The sequence below is a fragment of the Morone saxatilis genome, unplaced genomic scaffold (genome assembly GCF_004916995.1).
Source record: "Morone saxatilis isolate NCDOM2014 unplaced genomic scaffold, NCSU_SB_2.0 Contig7, whole genome shotgun sequence".
Taxonomy (NCBI): Eukaryota; Metazoa; Chordata; class Actinopteri; family Moronidae; genus Morone; species Morone saxatilis.
In genome coordinates, this window is record NW_023340246.1 from 18,625,916 (window position 1) to 18,639,981 (window position 14,066).

At 41.6% G+C, this 14,066-nt stretch overlaps 2 protein-coding genes across 2 annotated transcripts in view; one reads left to right on the plus strand and one right to left on the minus strand.

Annotated features, from left to right (window-relative positions):
- The window catches only part of cebpz (CCAAT enhancer binding protein zeta), a 9,639-nt gene extending 3,162 nt beyond the window's left edge, over window positions 1-6,477 (minus strand). The window contains exons 1-13 of the mRNA XM_035678579.1: window positions 6,239-6,477; window positions 3,935-5,442; window positions 3,556-3,787; window positions 3,254-3,416; window positions 2,800-2,888; window positions 2,258-2,311; window positions 1,985-2,087; window positions 1,733-1,792; window positions 1,518-1,584; window positions 1,169-1,275; window positions 756-816; window positions 412-587; window positions 65-100 (exon numbers count right to left, since the gene is read on the minus strand). Of these exons, the coding sequence (XP_035534472.1) occupies window positions 65-100; window positions 412-587; window positions 756-816; window positions 1,169-1,275; window positions 1,518-1,584; window positions 1,733-1,792; window positions 1,985-2,087; window positions 2,258-2,311; window positions 2,800-2,888; window positions 3,254-3,416; window positions 3,556-3,787; window positions 3,935-5,442; window positions 6,239-6,439 (2,857 nt within the window). The 5' untranslated portion in view covers window positions 6,440-6,477. The remainder of the gene's footprint in view (window positions 1-64; window positions 101-411; window positions 588-755; window positions 817-1,168; window positions 1,276-1,517; window positions 1,585-1,732; window positions 1,793-1,984; window positions 2,088-2,257; window positions 2,312-2,799; window positions 2,889-3,253; window positions 3,417-3,555; window positions 3,788-3,934; window positions 5,443-6,238) is intronic.
- Window positions 6,478-6,914: 437 nt separating this feature from the next.
- ndufaf7 (NADH:ubiquinone oxidoreductase complex assembly factor 7) overlaps window positions 6,915-14,066 on the plus strand; it is an 11,876-nt gene continuing 4,724 nt past the window's right edge. The window contains exons 1-7 of the mRNA XM_035679317.1: window positions 6,915-7,164; window positions 7,760-7,917; window positions 8,526-8,606; window positions 9,211-9,321; window positions 9,912-10,125; window positions 10,563-10,621; window positions 11,354-11,467. Of these exons, the coding sequence (XP_035535210.1) occupies window positions 7,092-7,164; window positions 7,760-7,917; window positions 8,526-8,606; window positions 9,211-9,321; window positions 9,912-10,125; window positions 10,563-10,621; window positions 11,354-11,467 (810 nt within the window). The 5' untranslated portion in view covers window positions 6,915-7,091. The remainder of the gene's footprint in view (window positions 7,165-7,759; window positions 7,918-8,525; window positions 8,607-9,210; window positions 9,322-9,911; window positions 10,126-10,562; window positions 10,622-11,353; window positions 11,468-14,066) is intronic.

The following is a 14,066-nucleotide window of genomic DNA, read 5'->3' on the forward strand; positions in this document are numbered from 1 at the left end:
TATGTATATGATCCTATCTGTGTAACGGGATGAAACTGTGATGAAGATCTGTCTGTGAACTCACCACCAAATGCAACGTCGTCATCCTCCAGCTCTGGAACTGAAAGAAGAGACACAAAAAGGCAGATACATTTTAAGAAATTAAGATATTTAATTTAGTATCCAGGTCAGAGAAGCGTCCTGTAACTGTAGGATCGCAGGTTTAAGCCCTGCAACAGCAAAAAACACTGAACCTGCACAAAAGCATGTAGACGAACAAGTGCTAATGACACAAGAATATTAACAAATACAATCTCAGATTTGCAGGATTTTTAAAAGAATTTTAAGAAATACTAATGAACTCCACAAACTCTTGACACAAAACATGAAAGACAAAGATAAAAGACGTCATTTGGACTCGATGTTCTCTACCTTCATCGTCAGCATCCATGAACATCCCTCCTTCATCCTCCAGCTCATCACCGAAGTCCTCCTCGTCCATGCTGCCCAGAGACACCTCCTCGTCGTCCAGGTCGTCCATGTCTGAGTCGTCCATGTCTGAGTCGGAGTCCTCCACGTTCTTCTTTCCTTTTTTACTCTTCACATTTCTGACAAACATGGAGGGAGTCAATTAACACACGGCACCTCAGTAAAACAAACACGGTCTGCAAACTCTCTCTCGGAGGCTGAGGAACTCATTTTTCACCAAATGTTGGACGTCTGAGTCAGATTTTCACAGAACAAACAACAATAAAGATGAGAACTGGTCCGCTCACCCTGCAAAGTCCAGATCATCTACTGGCAGATCAGTGAAGTAAGAGTCTCCCTCACAGGAATCTGTTCAAAAAACAAGTTATAAAGTTACAGATGAGTTACATTTCATTAAAACTGAGAGGTTTATAACAGAGCTTTACCACAAGCACAACAAGTTTGTTTTTTCTGCTGAAAACAAACTAAAATACTGTCAGTAAAACAAATGTATCCTTGAATTTCAAAGTAAAAGTACAACAGTATTAAACCTTTTAAAACATGATGCCACCTTTTAGTTTAACGTTTGCTTATTCATTACTTGTAGTTCATTTTACATGTTACTGTTGCAATGTTGTTAATGTTTGCTGCTGCAGTCCAAACTCCTGGAGCTAAAGTCAGCAAACATGAACTGAAAGTTGAACCTGTTCCGTCGACTCACCGAGTATTTTCTCAAACTCGTCATCGTCCACATCCTCCACGCTCTCGTTGTCGCCGTCTCCTCGTGGCCGACGAAGATTCTTCTCCTGCTGCCGCTTCTTGAAGAAACTGTCGAAAGAATAAAAAAAAAAAAATCACAAACTGACTCAAAACCTATTGTAACGTATTCAAATGTTCTGAGACAATGAAACCCATTTGTACAGTAAGGGTTAAGAAACATATTTAAGATTGAGATTACAGTACACGCTCTATGGGTACAAACTAGTTTTGTTGTGTTTGTATTAAGACAAAGAAATAATTTGAGAAATCTTTTTTTTTTTTTCCTCTTGATTGATTCGCTTTAAACTCACCGATAGAAGAAGATTTCTTCCACAGGGATCTGACTCTCTTCTTTAGCCAGAAACTCCTCACAGTTCACTGACAGAGACAGAAAAAAAGATCACTTCACTGAAATAACAATTTAAAAACAAAGTCGAGATGGAGACTTTTCATGTAACGGTAAAATATTCAATCAAAACAAAAATCAAAACCAAGATGAACGAGTGACTTTTTTGTTGAACCTCACCTGATAAAGAGTTGACAGTTGACCTCTGTTTGGGCTGCAGCGCTGCAGTGTCTGTGTTTTCTAAGAAAAGAAAGATATCAAAGCAGAAATTACAGTTGTTGTTTTTTTTGTTTTATGAATGGATTTGTAGATTTCTGTCAGATATTAATTATTATTCTGTAGCTGAACATTAATATACACTGTCAGATACTGTCTCTTCTGCTGTAATGTGTTTTAATCTGCCTTGTATGTTATGTTATCTGTGTTAATTACGTTTTCCCTTCAGCTGTTTGGGATTTCTGAAGACGAATCGATCCAAGAATCTGATGAGGGTGAAGTCCTGCAGAGGGTCGCCTGAGTACTGGATGGACCCTCCCTGTGGAAACAACACTTCTGATTAACATACAACATGTTTACAGAGGAAACAAACATCCACCCAAAAGCTGTGTGAAGGAAAGTGAAGAGAAACTAGATCCATCCACCAGCTCCACAGACACAGAAGACCTTTGTTAACATGCAATGAAACTGTTTGCTGGAAAGTTTTACCTGCAGGAGAGTTTTTGCAAACAGGGACACTGAGGGGTGGAAGTGCAGGGAGAGCTGCAGACACACAAACAGAGGAAACATTCAAAAAGTGTTCAGATGAGGTCAGAAACGTTTATGGTTTAATCCCTGCAGACAGATAACTAAACTATTTATGATTGTCAGAGAAAACATTTCCTGTTCTTTCTATTTTTAGTAAGGCCATATTATCATATTAGGGGTTTCAACTATATGCCTTTATATTTTATTGCATTTTTACATGTTCTTATGCAATTAAAGGAGTTTATGCACTATTCAAATCAGAGAGCAGTGATGGTAACCCAATAATGTTCACAGCCGCACAAAATACATCTTCTAAAATGTTATAACACAAACTGAACATTATAAGCTTCATGAAGATTTATCACAGGACTCTTGTATTAGGGCTTTTGGCTATTGGCCACTGAGTGTATATTGTATACCAAAACAGTACAATAATCAAACTACAGCAAATTAAAAGAGATAAAAGATTTGTTTGTTTGTTTGTTTGTTTGTTTGGTTCTCACCCTCTGTAGTTCCCATAAAGTCGTGTGGTCGGCGCCGCAGAATAACGGGTTTCTGTGCAGCGGGTCGTAGTTCTGCATGCTCTTCCCTCCTGGAAGAAAACAAGAAGAGAAAACAAACATCAATATTCAAGAAGAATGACAACAACATGGAACATTGTTATATAATGTATCTGCTGGTACTGTATCTTTAAAATGTTAATGTTAATGGAAAACTACAACCAAGCTGTGACTCTCAATGCGACAGCGGAAAGAAATATTCATTTTAAGAACGTTTTTTAGCTCTTGGAGAGATTAAAATCCTAACTTTACATTTTAAAAACACTACTGTCATCATTTAAAATCCTTTAAAAACCTGTATTTTGATTCACATCTATTATATTACATAACTGTCTGTGACTTAAACAACAACAAAACAAAAAAACTAATATCATGACTCTCAGAGCCGCTCACACACCTTCCAGGTTCTGGTGATGTACCCACGATGCTGCGGGCTTTGCCTCCTCTGTCTCTGCACTCGCTCCCTCCTCCAGTTTGTCGGCATCCACAAAGCGCTCCTCTTCATCATCATCATCATCATTCTCCTCAGCGAGGTCTTTGAACTCCTCCTCCTCGCCGCCCTGAATACACAAAGAAGACAGATGGAAGACACAACAGCAGAAAAGCTAAAAACAGAGTTCAAGCTCTCAGTTCCAACACTAACGTCTCGAATGAACGCTCTGATGAGTTACTGGCGCCGGTACGGTGTGACCTTCTTACCCCGCCCTCCTGCAGCAGCATCCTGAGGCCCGGTTTGGCCTTCATGACCTCCGACACCAGGAAGAGCGCTCCGCAGGCGAAGCTGGCGTTCTGCTCGGCGCTGACCTGCAGCAGCCGCTTCACGAAGGCCTTGACCCGCCGCAGCACGATGTCGGCCTTCAGAGACTTGTACAGCAGGTTGAGGAACATGCTCTGCCGGGAGGACGACGACAGCCCGGGGTCCAGCAACTTCCTGCAGAGGAGAAGAAGATAAGTCAACATTTAAATTACCTGTGAATATTACATTCCATTTGGGATCTGGAGCTTTAACGTGAAAATGCAAACGTAGATTCTGGTGAGATGAAGACTGGGACGAGCTGACAGGTGAGGATGTTTTTACCTGTACAGAGCGACGTAGTACCGGTCAGAGATGGTCTGCTGGGAGTCCATCACCTGGAAGAGCAGCATGAGCGCCTGCACGGCCGTGTTGAACTTCACCACGTGAACCACTTTGAACAGCGTGTCCAGCTGCTCCTTCACCTTCTCGTCCCCAGTGCCGGCGTAGGGATACGCCCTGTTCACGCCCGACAGCAGCGCGCTCAGCATCTTCGACTCGATGTCCTTCTTCTTGACGCAGGCGCGGAAGAACGAGAAGTAGATGGTGATGAGTTTGGCGGCGAGCTCGGCCTCGTCGTGGCTCAGCATCACCTGGCTGAGGAAGCACACGGCGTAGTACTGCGCCTTCGGGCTGATGTTGGGCCGGAACATGAGCCGCTCCACCTCGCAGCACACCACCGCCTTCATGTTGGAGCGTTGGTGAAGCAGCGTCTCCAGCAGGTGCGACGCTTTGGCCGCCGTCTTGTACTCGGGGTCTCCGAGCTTGTTGACGACCTGGATCAGCAGCGCCCTCTCCTGCTCCGGACGGTTGCACAGCATCTCGTGGGCGGTAGCCAGCGCCTTCGCCTTGGTGGCCGCCACCGTGTCGTGAGCCACTGTGTCCAGAGCCATCACAAACTCGGCCACATTGTGCTTCAGCTGGTGCTCAAAGTACCAGAGGATGAGGCGGCGGTCGCGGGCGTCGCGGTTGCCGCTGGCCTTCTCCTCCAGCTGGTCGAACGGGTGCTGGGCGAAGTGGCGCAGCTTCCTGTGCTCCGGGAGAAGGTCGGACAGCAGTAGCTCTCGCAGTGTGTCCAGAGCCATGAGACCCATCCGCCGGCTGCCCTTCTTCTTCACCATGGACACCAAGTTCTCAACGTGCTCCAGCGTGTGCACCGGAGCGTCCTGGATCAGAACCGTCATTGCTGCCATCCTGTCCGCCAACACGCCGGAGGAGACGACCGACTTCATCCAGTTGGAGTTGGCTCCTTTCTGCAGGTTCTTCTTGCTCTTGTAGAGCGCCACCTCGGCCTCGAAGAGCTGCTGAGCGAGCGCCTTGTACTGGGACACCAGTGAGGGATCCTGCTCGGCCGACGAGCCCTCGGCGGTGTAGTCCAGGTCGAACCACTTCCCTCCAGGTTTGATCAGCAGGACCTGCCTCTGCTGAAACTCAAACACATTTATGTTCTGTTTGGCCTTTTTCCCGGCGGTCGTCTGAGCATCTTTCTTCTTCTTCGCCGTCTGTTTGTCCGCCGCCGTCTGGTTGTTGATTACTTGCTGCTGAGAGTTGGACGCTTGTTCCTCTGCTGAAGCTTTCTTGGCTTTGGCTTTTTTACTTTCCTTCTCGCTGGCGCCTGCAGCGTCGCCCTCGGGCTCGTCCGCGATGACCTGCAGCCCGGCGTACGCCTTGATGCCCAGTTTGGTGATGAATTTCTCGAGCTCGCCCTCCTCCAGGTCGTCTATGGCTCCTTTCTTTCCTCCGTCGACGAGCTCGTTGGAGTCGTTCAGGCCGGCAAGCAGGATGTAATCGGCCTACAGAGGGACAAGAAGAAGCACATAAGAAAACTATATGTTTCAGTAATGACTTAGTTATGGTTGCATTAGACGAATGGAACAAAACAAAAGAAGTCACAGTTCTTAAATGATAAATGTCTGAACAAAAGAAGTCTAAAAATAACCTTTTCTGAATAAAGTTTTCTACAACTACCAGCTTTCTGTTTTGTTCGATACTCTGAGCTATAAACAGATCAGAACAAAAAAGTACTGAGGTTCTCTTTCTGTCAGTCGACAGACGAAATGTTACATGGCAATTATTTGGATTGATCTGAGTTTTCAATTGTATCTTTTGGGTTTTGTACTGTTGGTCGGACAAAACGAGACATTTTAAAATGTCACTTTGGCATTTTATAATTTATAATATAATTTTAAAGATTAGTGTTAATCGATAAATCCATTGATAGAGAACTGGTATTCTGGAAATGAAATAATCATCAACAAACAATATCAAGCAACTCTGGTTCTCAAATAATGTTTTATATTAATATAAATGATCACTGGGCTCTGGGAACTTGTTCTGGGCTGGACTTTCTGTCATTTTACTGACTACAATATTAATTGATAAGCAGATTAATCAATAGATACAGTCCCTAGTTGCAGTCCTGGTTATATTGTGGTTATAAAGGGTATTAAACCAAGTTAACCTTTCAAACACAGTAAAACTGAAGCTCGTTGACACTGACGTTACTTCATGTTTATCAGATATTTAAATTGCAAGAAACACGAGTGTAAATAGGTGTAATTAATCAACTTTGAGCTTTTATAAACTCACCTGTGTTCCTCCCAGCCTCAAAACCTCATCCAGGCTGAACTCTTCTTCCTCTTTCTTCGCTCGGTCTTCACCTTCATCGGCGGCTGAATCACCGTCTTCCTCCCCGCCGCCGTTGTCAGCCTCCATGTCGTCTTCTTGGGGCTGAAATGTCTCTTTACTGCTCGCTCTGGGCTTTTTACGGTGCTTGTTTTTCGCAGCCATGCTTGCTTACAGCATGAGGACGCGGTGACCCGGATGTGGAAGGCGACGTCGCTTCCGAACGTGGCTTTTCAAAATAATACAGTAGAGTCTAGTGAAAGGGAGACAGCGTCGATTGTCTTGAAGCTGAAATGTGAAAAAAAGACATAAACTTTGTTTAATTTAAGTGTTCAAGGCAGAGGGTGGCTATAAAGTTAATTTATACTGTAATTAAATTTTAAAATTCCACACATATTACATGATAGCCTTAAAATGAATATCCTCAAATTTATTATAATACTATTATGTATTCAGTTAATAAATAGTTAAAATTTGATTCAAGAGAAAAAGTTCAGATTTAAATTTATTTTAAATTAATTCTAAAAACTTTAATTTTATTTAAAACTATTGTTTTTTTTTTAATTCGGCACAACAAATCCAACAAAACCTAGTTTTATTGTGAAACTTTAGCCGGATGTTGTATTTGTCATTACTCAACGTTTATCACTTAGCATTAGCATTGCGCTGCTGCACAAGGACTCTGCAACTTTTATCTGCTTTAAACGATCCACAGACACACATAACATATTAGATATTATATATATTAGACTTATTTAAAATAATGTTACCACAGCAACCATTAGAACCACGTGTATAGTTGTGTTTTAGGTTCAGGATGAGGGTTTGTTTGGGAGCACAGCAGCTCATCAACAGAGTCTCCATTCATCCTGTCAGTCCATCAGCAGCAGGTGAGAGCAGATCTGATGCATCTACTTCTAAACACACTGTTTGGTTTATATTCACGTGCAAACAGCTCCCTAAAGTTATGCTGAAACTGTAAGAATATTCAACTTAAACTGCAGAAACATCCCTGATGTTATGTGACACTGTTCATGCTGTGAAAACCTAAATGTCATCAGATGTCTGCATGTTTTCTGGGCTATAGGATCTATTCTGTGGCATCATTTATGGTTTATATTTCACATTATGTTCCCTAGTTTGGTGGTTTGTTTTCCTAGGTGCATGCCTTATTATTGAGTTGTGTAATTGTAATCCATTTATTGTTTTTGTTTACTAGTTTTTATTTTTAGTTTCTGAACTGTAAACTGATTTTAACTCTATGAGTGAGTCAAATTCTGGAAATGTATTTAAAATCCATTGTGCTAGGAGCATAACTCTTAAAAAGAAACACCACACAACTTTACAAAGTCAGTTTTTAAACTATCTGGACAGATCACACTCCTAATGTGTGAATAAATAAGTTTCCTTTGTTATTAGAGTGATCAGTGTCTGTAAACTACTGAGCATCTCATTCAAGAAAAGTGTTTTCATTGTGTTTAACAGTGCGATGGCGAGCAGCTCAGACCAGACTCTTCTGCAGAACAACAGAAGAGGAAAAGCCCAGGCCCTCCATGCTGAGACACCTGACCTCCAAAATAAAAGCCACAGGTCCGATTACAGTGGCAGAGTACATGAGAGAGGTGCTCACCAACCCTGTGACAGTAAGTGATCATCAGTGAACTCTGTCACAACCATTGACAGTATATATAATGAGAATCTGCAGGTCCTGAATCAGTTAAAGATCTTCTAAAGTTAAAATGTTAAGAATTCTTTGACCTGCATTTAAATGAATTGATGTTCTTACTTTTATTTTGCAATAATAATGAAATACAAATGTAAGTATAAATCAGTTTCCCCCCCTCGGTCATTGTTGTGTTTGGCCACTGGGAGGCGACAGAGACAGCCAGTCTTTCTCCTTAGTGCCAGTTCAGGGTCACTACTATCCTCAGCCTGATATTTAGTTACTTTTATTGTGAAGCACGTTTGTTACTTTTATTTTGAAAAGTAATAATAATAATTTCCATCCCTAGCAACCACCCGTTAACCACATAGCAACAATCACCATACAAATCACATAGCCACATAGCATCCTGATGACAATGTTGATTAAACTATTGACTATTGTTTTCTGATTAAAAACAAGCGTTTCAAAAGCCAATAATTGATCTCGGTCTGGTTGATGATGATTTGATTTGTGTAAAATGACTTATCTAACATAATCTAACTGTCTCATCGTCCTTCATCCACACTGATTAGTTTTCTCTTCCAGGGTTATTATGTGAGGAACAACATGCTGGGACCTGAAGGAGATTTTATCACATCACCAGAAATCAGTCAGATATTTGGAGAGGTGAGTTCAGTTCCACACACTCGGATGCACAGTTTGATCTGATGAGTGTGTCCTCTTTCTCAGTTTATTACAGGAGTTCATTTGAGATTAAATGCTTTTTTTTTACATTATGTATCCACCCGACCCCCCACCTCATCTACAGCGACTTCAGTTTCAGCTACATTACTGTTAGTTACTGTTAATGGTTGTTAAATATCAGCTGTTTCAGCTTCAGTTAAAAGATTCCCTCAAACACATGGAAATCCTGGATTTTCTTCAAAACTTGGGCAACATAAATTCCAGCATCAGATCTATTTCTTTGCTTGATCATTAATAAAAAAACACTCCTTAAGCTGATCGATTGAACGTCACACTCTCAGTTGGGGATTTTTCCTGCAAACTGACAAATTGGTTAATCATACAACTGTTTCAGACGTAATTCTGTTTGTCAAACTGCATCCTGAAAATCAGGCTTTCGGCTTTCCTGCTAAAAGATGTAAATTGAGTCATTTTACATCTTTCAGCAGGAGAGCCGAATAACAAAGTTTGAAAACAGCATATTTCTTCTCAGTTAGGTAAAGTTTGTTGTTTTGTTTTAAGTGTTTGAATGTGTTTCCTGTTCCAGCTGATCGGTGTGTGGATCATCAGCGAGTGGATCGGAGCAGGTCAACCCAAACAGCTGAAGCTGGTCGAGCTCGGACCTGGAAAGGGATCGTTGGCCAGCGACGTCCTCAGGGTACGAACTTTATTTAGTACAGCAGCAGGACTTCATGCTGATCAGGGAATATCATTAGATCTGTTACACAGCTGGAAAGTCAGGAGGTTTTAGAAATGGGTCCCTTTTAGAAGTTTGAGGTTGTTTTCATGCAGCTGACTACCTTGAGTCCAGTCCTTAATGAGCGTAGCACATAGCATATCTCTGGCTGTAGCTTCACATTTACTATACAAACATGAGGGTAGTGTCGATCTTCTCATCTAACTCTAAAAGAAAAGTTAATAAGTGCATTAGGGCTGCAACGAACAATCATTTTCTCGATTTATCAGTTTGTTTTTTTTGGTCCAGAAAACGGTGAAAAATGTCGTTCACTGTTTCCCAAAGACCAAGGTGACCTTCTCAAATGTCTTTTTTCCTCTACAACCAAAAGTCACTGTCATAGAGGACTAAAGAAACCAATAAATATTCAAATTTGAGAAGCTGGAATCAGAAAATTTGCACTTGTTTTCTTAAAAATGGCTCAAAATGGTTAATTGATTATCAAAATAGTTTGCGCATTGATTAACCGATTAATCGATGCAGCTGTATTTCAGTAATTTTTTTCTGTCCAGGTGTTCAGTCAGTTGCGGTCCGTACTCGGCGAGGCCTCAGTGTCTCTCCACTTGGTCGAGGTGAGTCCGACTCTGAGTCGTCTCCAGGCCCAGATTCTGACCGGGAACTGCAGCCAGGAGGCAGACGCCGAGGATGAGCCGGTTTACCGCCGCGGTGAAACTGCTGCCGGGCTGCCGGTGTCCTGGTACCGCCGCTTAGCCGACGTCCCCACAGGTACACCGAAGCAGAGACTGCAGAAAGTGTGGATTTTATTTGTCAAGCTTGGGACACACCCGAATCTCCTGACAGAGCTGTCAGCAGTCGAATTGCATTGTGGGTAATGTATGCGGCAGGTTTTGGCAAGGAAGAAGAATGTGTGGAATAAAATAGACACTATCTCTGGTTCTGCTGCATCAATTTCCAGACTTTTTTAATGCTAAATCAATTCTATTAAATCCTTTTAATAGAACGTTATAAAACTACACCAACACATATCGACACTCTTGCTCTTCATGGGGTGTCCTGACATATTTTTTTATTTTTAAAATGACTAATTTTACCCACAGAGAGCACCAGTGGGTGCATGGGACCTGGGCTCCTGTTTTTTTTCAGTATTTGTCTTAGTCATTGGGTGAATTATCTGACAGTCAGTTTCTCTCTTCTTCTCACAGGATTCAGCATCTTTTTCGCTCACGAGTTCTTTGACGCTCTGCCGATCCACAAATTTCAGGTTAGTTTAAAGCCACTGGGTGTATAAACCTTGTGTGATCATATCTCTCATATTAATATTTGTTTGTAGAAAAATTAAAAATGTTCTGGTAAACATTGTGTTCAGCTTTCAGCCCAATTATCTCAGCCTCTCTGTGTTGTTGTACCTCAGTGTTATTGTATTATACTACCACCAGATGGTGTCAAGTCCAACCCGTCGTGTAACAATATATAGAGAAATATTAGAATGATTTACAGTATCAGCAGGCTGTAGCTGCATTTGTAGTTTCAGTGTGAATTTCTAAACAGTGGGGTTTTTATTAAATCTATTTCCACACTGAATTGTGTCTAAAAGGACCACTTAAAGAAAGAAAAAATAATAATTTTGTGTCTCCATATGATTTTCTTGTGTGATAGGATGAAAAAAAAAAAAAAAGGATTTTATTGCTCTTTTTATAGTTTGTTTGTCACACGTTGAATTAAGTTTGACTTTTAAAACCTGTAAGAAACTGGCAGCTTTAAAGAAATGTTCTTTTTCTGCCTTTTTTAAACTTATTTGTATGTAAAGAAAAAACCCTTCAGACAGAACAGATGTCCTGGTAGCTGCTCTCATATCTCTCACACATGTGTCTTTGTGGTGTTTTGGAGTCTTTGGTGCAACCTTCAGCGGCTCTCATACAAAGAAACCGCTCTCTCTGCTCTGTGTTTTGTACACAGCGGCCTGTATACCTTTATGTTTGTTTGTTTTGGGTAGAGGACGGAGAAAGGGTGGAGGGAGGTCATGGTGGACATCGACCCAGAGAAGCCGGACCAGCTGAGGTTTGTCGTGGCGCCGTCTCCCACTCCGGCCTCGTCCGCGCTCATACAGGTCAGTACCCGGGCGGCTTGGTTTTGGGACTCACCTGGAGCAAAAGCAATCTCACCACAGGGTCCTTTAGTAGCTGTTCTGGAGTTTCCGACTGTGTCTTCCTCAGCAGAGAGTTGCTCAACTGTCACAGCATCGTAGATTTCTCGTCTTGTTTCCGAGGTCGAGAATGAACTTTGAATCTGACTTTTTTTGGGTCGACATAAAGAGGACTCCTTAAGTCCAAACCTGATCCACTGATGAAGACTGTGTGATACGATCGAAAGCTCCAGAACAGCTTTCCGAGCTCTAGAATGAACTTTTAACAATGTTTTAAGGTTCTTCTAGCATCCAACAACATGTTCATTGCACCCCAAAATATGAAAAAGTGGCTGATCAACCAGCACGCCTCCAGGTAAAGGACCAGTGTGTAGGATTAGTGGCATCTAGTGGTGAGATTGCAGATTGCGACCAACTGAGACCCTTTTGACTCAAAGAAGAAACTGCAGTGGCAGTGAAAAACTAGAGCCAGTGTTTGGTTTGTCCATTCTGGGCTATTGTAGAAACATAGCATACTCCATAGAAGAGGACCCACTCCCTCTGTAGATAGAAATGGCTCATTCTAAGGTAAAGGAAACATGATTCCTATAGTCAGATGATTATTATATTCTGTTTCTACCAATAGTTCCTCCTAAAAGTTACACACTGGACCTTTTAAAGTGATTTATTTTTTCTTTGGGGACGTTTTTTTTTATTGCTAAACGGACGAGATCTGGATGAAGAGGCTACATTGTTCTTTTGTTGATGCAGCTTCAGCCAGAGAATTTATTTTTCTGAAGAGGTCAGCTGCTCTGCTGCTGTGATGATGTAAATTTCACTGTCAGCAGTCAACACTACAACCCTACATGACCCTTTGTTTCACCATCCGTTGAACTTTGCCGTCCTTACACCAGGTGGCAAGGATTTGGAGTGCTTTTGGGCATCTGAATATTTGATACTAGTCAAGCTGACGCAGTAGAACCAGGCTTCCTGAAGAGTACTTTCCTTTGTTTCTGTTCTAGCTGTTCCAGCTCTGACCGAGCACTCACCCGGCCCAATCTTTATGGGATCCTGTCACTTTCCCCCCCCCACAGGAATCACTGACAGGAACAACATACTGCAGCCTTTCTGAAGAGCCTTGGAGTGGATAAGGAGCTCGGCTCTGTGCTGTAAAGTCTGTGACTCCTTAAGTAATTAGGCTTACCCTAACACGATTAACACACAATGGAGCCAAGGTCAAAACACCTAATGTCTTGCTGCTCCACAGAGTCTGTTTATTACTACAGTGTACTTAAAGAGTGACGTGCTAAGTGATGGTAACGTGCTAATGAGTCACTCTAAACCACGTTCCATTCATAAATACCAAATTTGAAGTGCATTTATTCTTGCACACATGTGAAGGACCTAATGTAATTTGGTGTGTTTCATTGGTTCCACATTCATATAACATCATCTACTCATTAGCGGACCATGAAAACACATTATAGCTAAATCCCACCACCCTCCCAACAACCCCCAGAGTTATTTTGCTGCAGCAGCGATGCTGTGGAGCTGATGCTGGAAGGCCTTTTTTTCCAGGAGCGAGAGCCAGAGAGGCACTTAGACGTTAGCTGCATGGGTTAATGTGCATTGCCGGAGCTGCTAAATAAGTCAGCAGTGGGTGTCAGAATGACTGCAAACAGCTTAATGGGGGTTACAAACTCAACAACAAGGTCTTGTGTCAAGGGCTTTTGGATGTGACCCAGAATGCAGAACGAGAATATGATTTATTTATTTAAAAATAAATTATTATTACCACATGCAGTATCTTCTAGTTCAGTGATTCCCAACGTTTTTTACTTAGGACACTACAAAACAGAGCTGTGTCTACTTGACCCCTGGTTGCATAAGTCTACTAGATATGACTAGTTTAAAGGGTTAATATGTAATATTTCACCATTAAAATGTGTAAAAACAACGTAGACCTGTGTTATATATTTTGTTGTGTTATTCTGCATTATACCAAATGTTTCCAACAACGTTCAAACACAGAGGAATCTGTAATTTTATTTAAGTTAGCGGTGTGTTTCGCCTGTGAATGGTGTAAATATATAAAGAGGCAAAGTCACTCCCCTTCTGCTGTCCCCTGTGGGACCTTATTGAGGAAGAAATATGTACGGTAGAAGCAAATATTTTTGGATCCTTAACTTTCTTGACTTGCAAAACTAAATTAAATTGACAGACATCCTATTTGTAATTCAAACGGGACCAAACTATTTATTTTCTTCGAAATCAGGTCCCATTATGCTCCACTGGAAGGGGAGCGACTTTACCCTTTCTGTGAAGATTTTTTAAAATAACTTTAACTGAAAAACATTGTTGGACAATATATTATGTATCCATAACAGGTCTTAAGGGATTGTAGCTCAAAAACCATTCTGAAATCAATTAAAGTTCCAGTGTGTAACATTTAGGTGTACTAGGTACTGTTTGCACTGTTTACTGTAGCTACTGTTAATTTTATATATTATATATATCATATTTTATATTTTATCTTTTAATTCTGTTCTTAAGGTTAGGGTTTTTAATGTATGTTTAATGTATG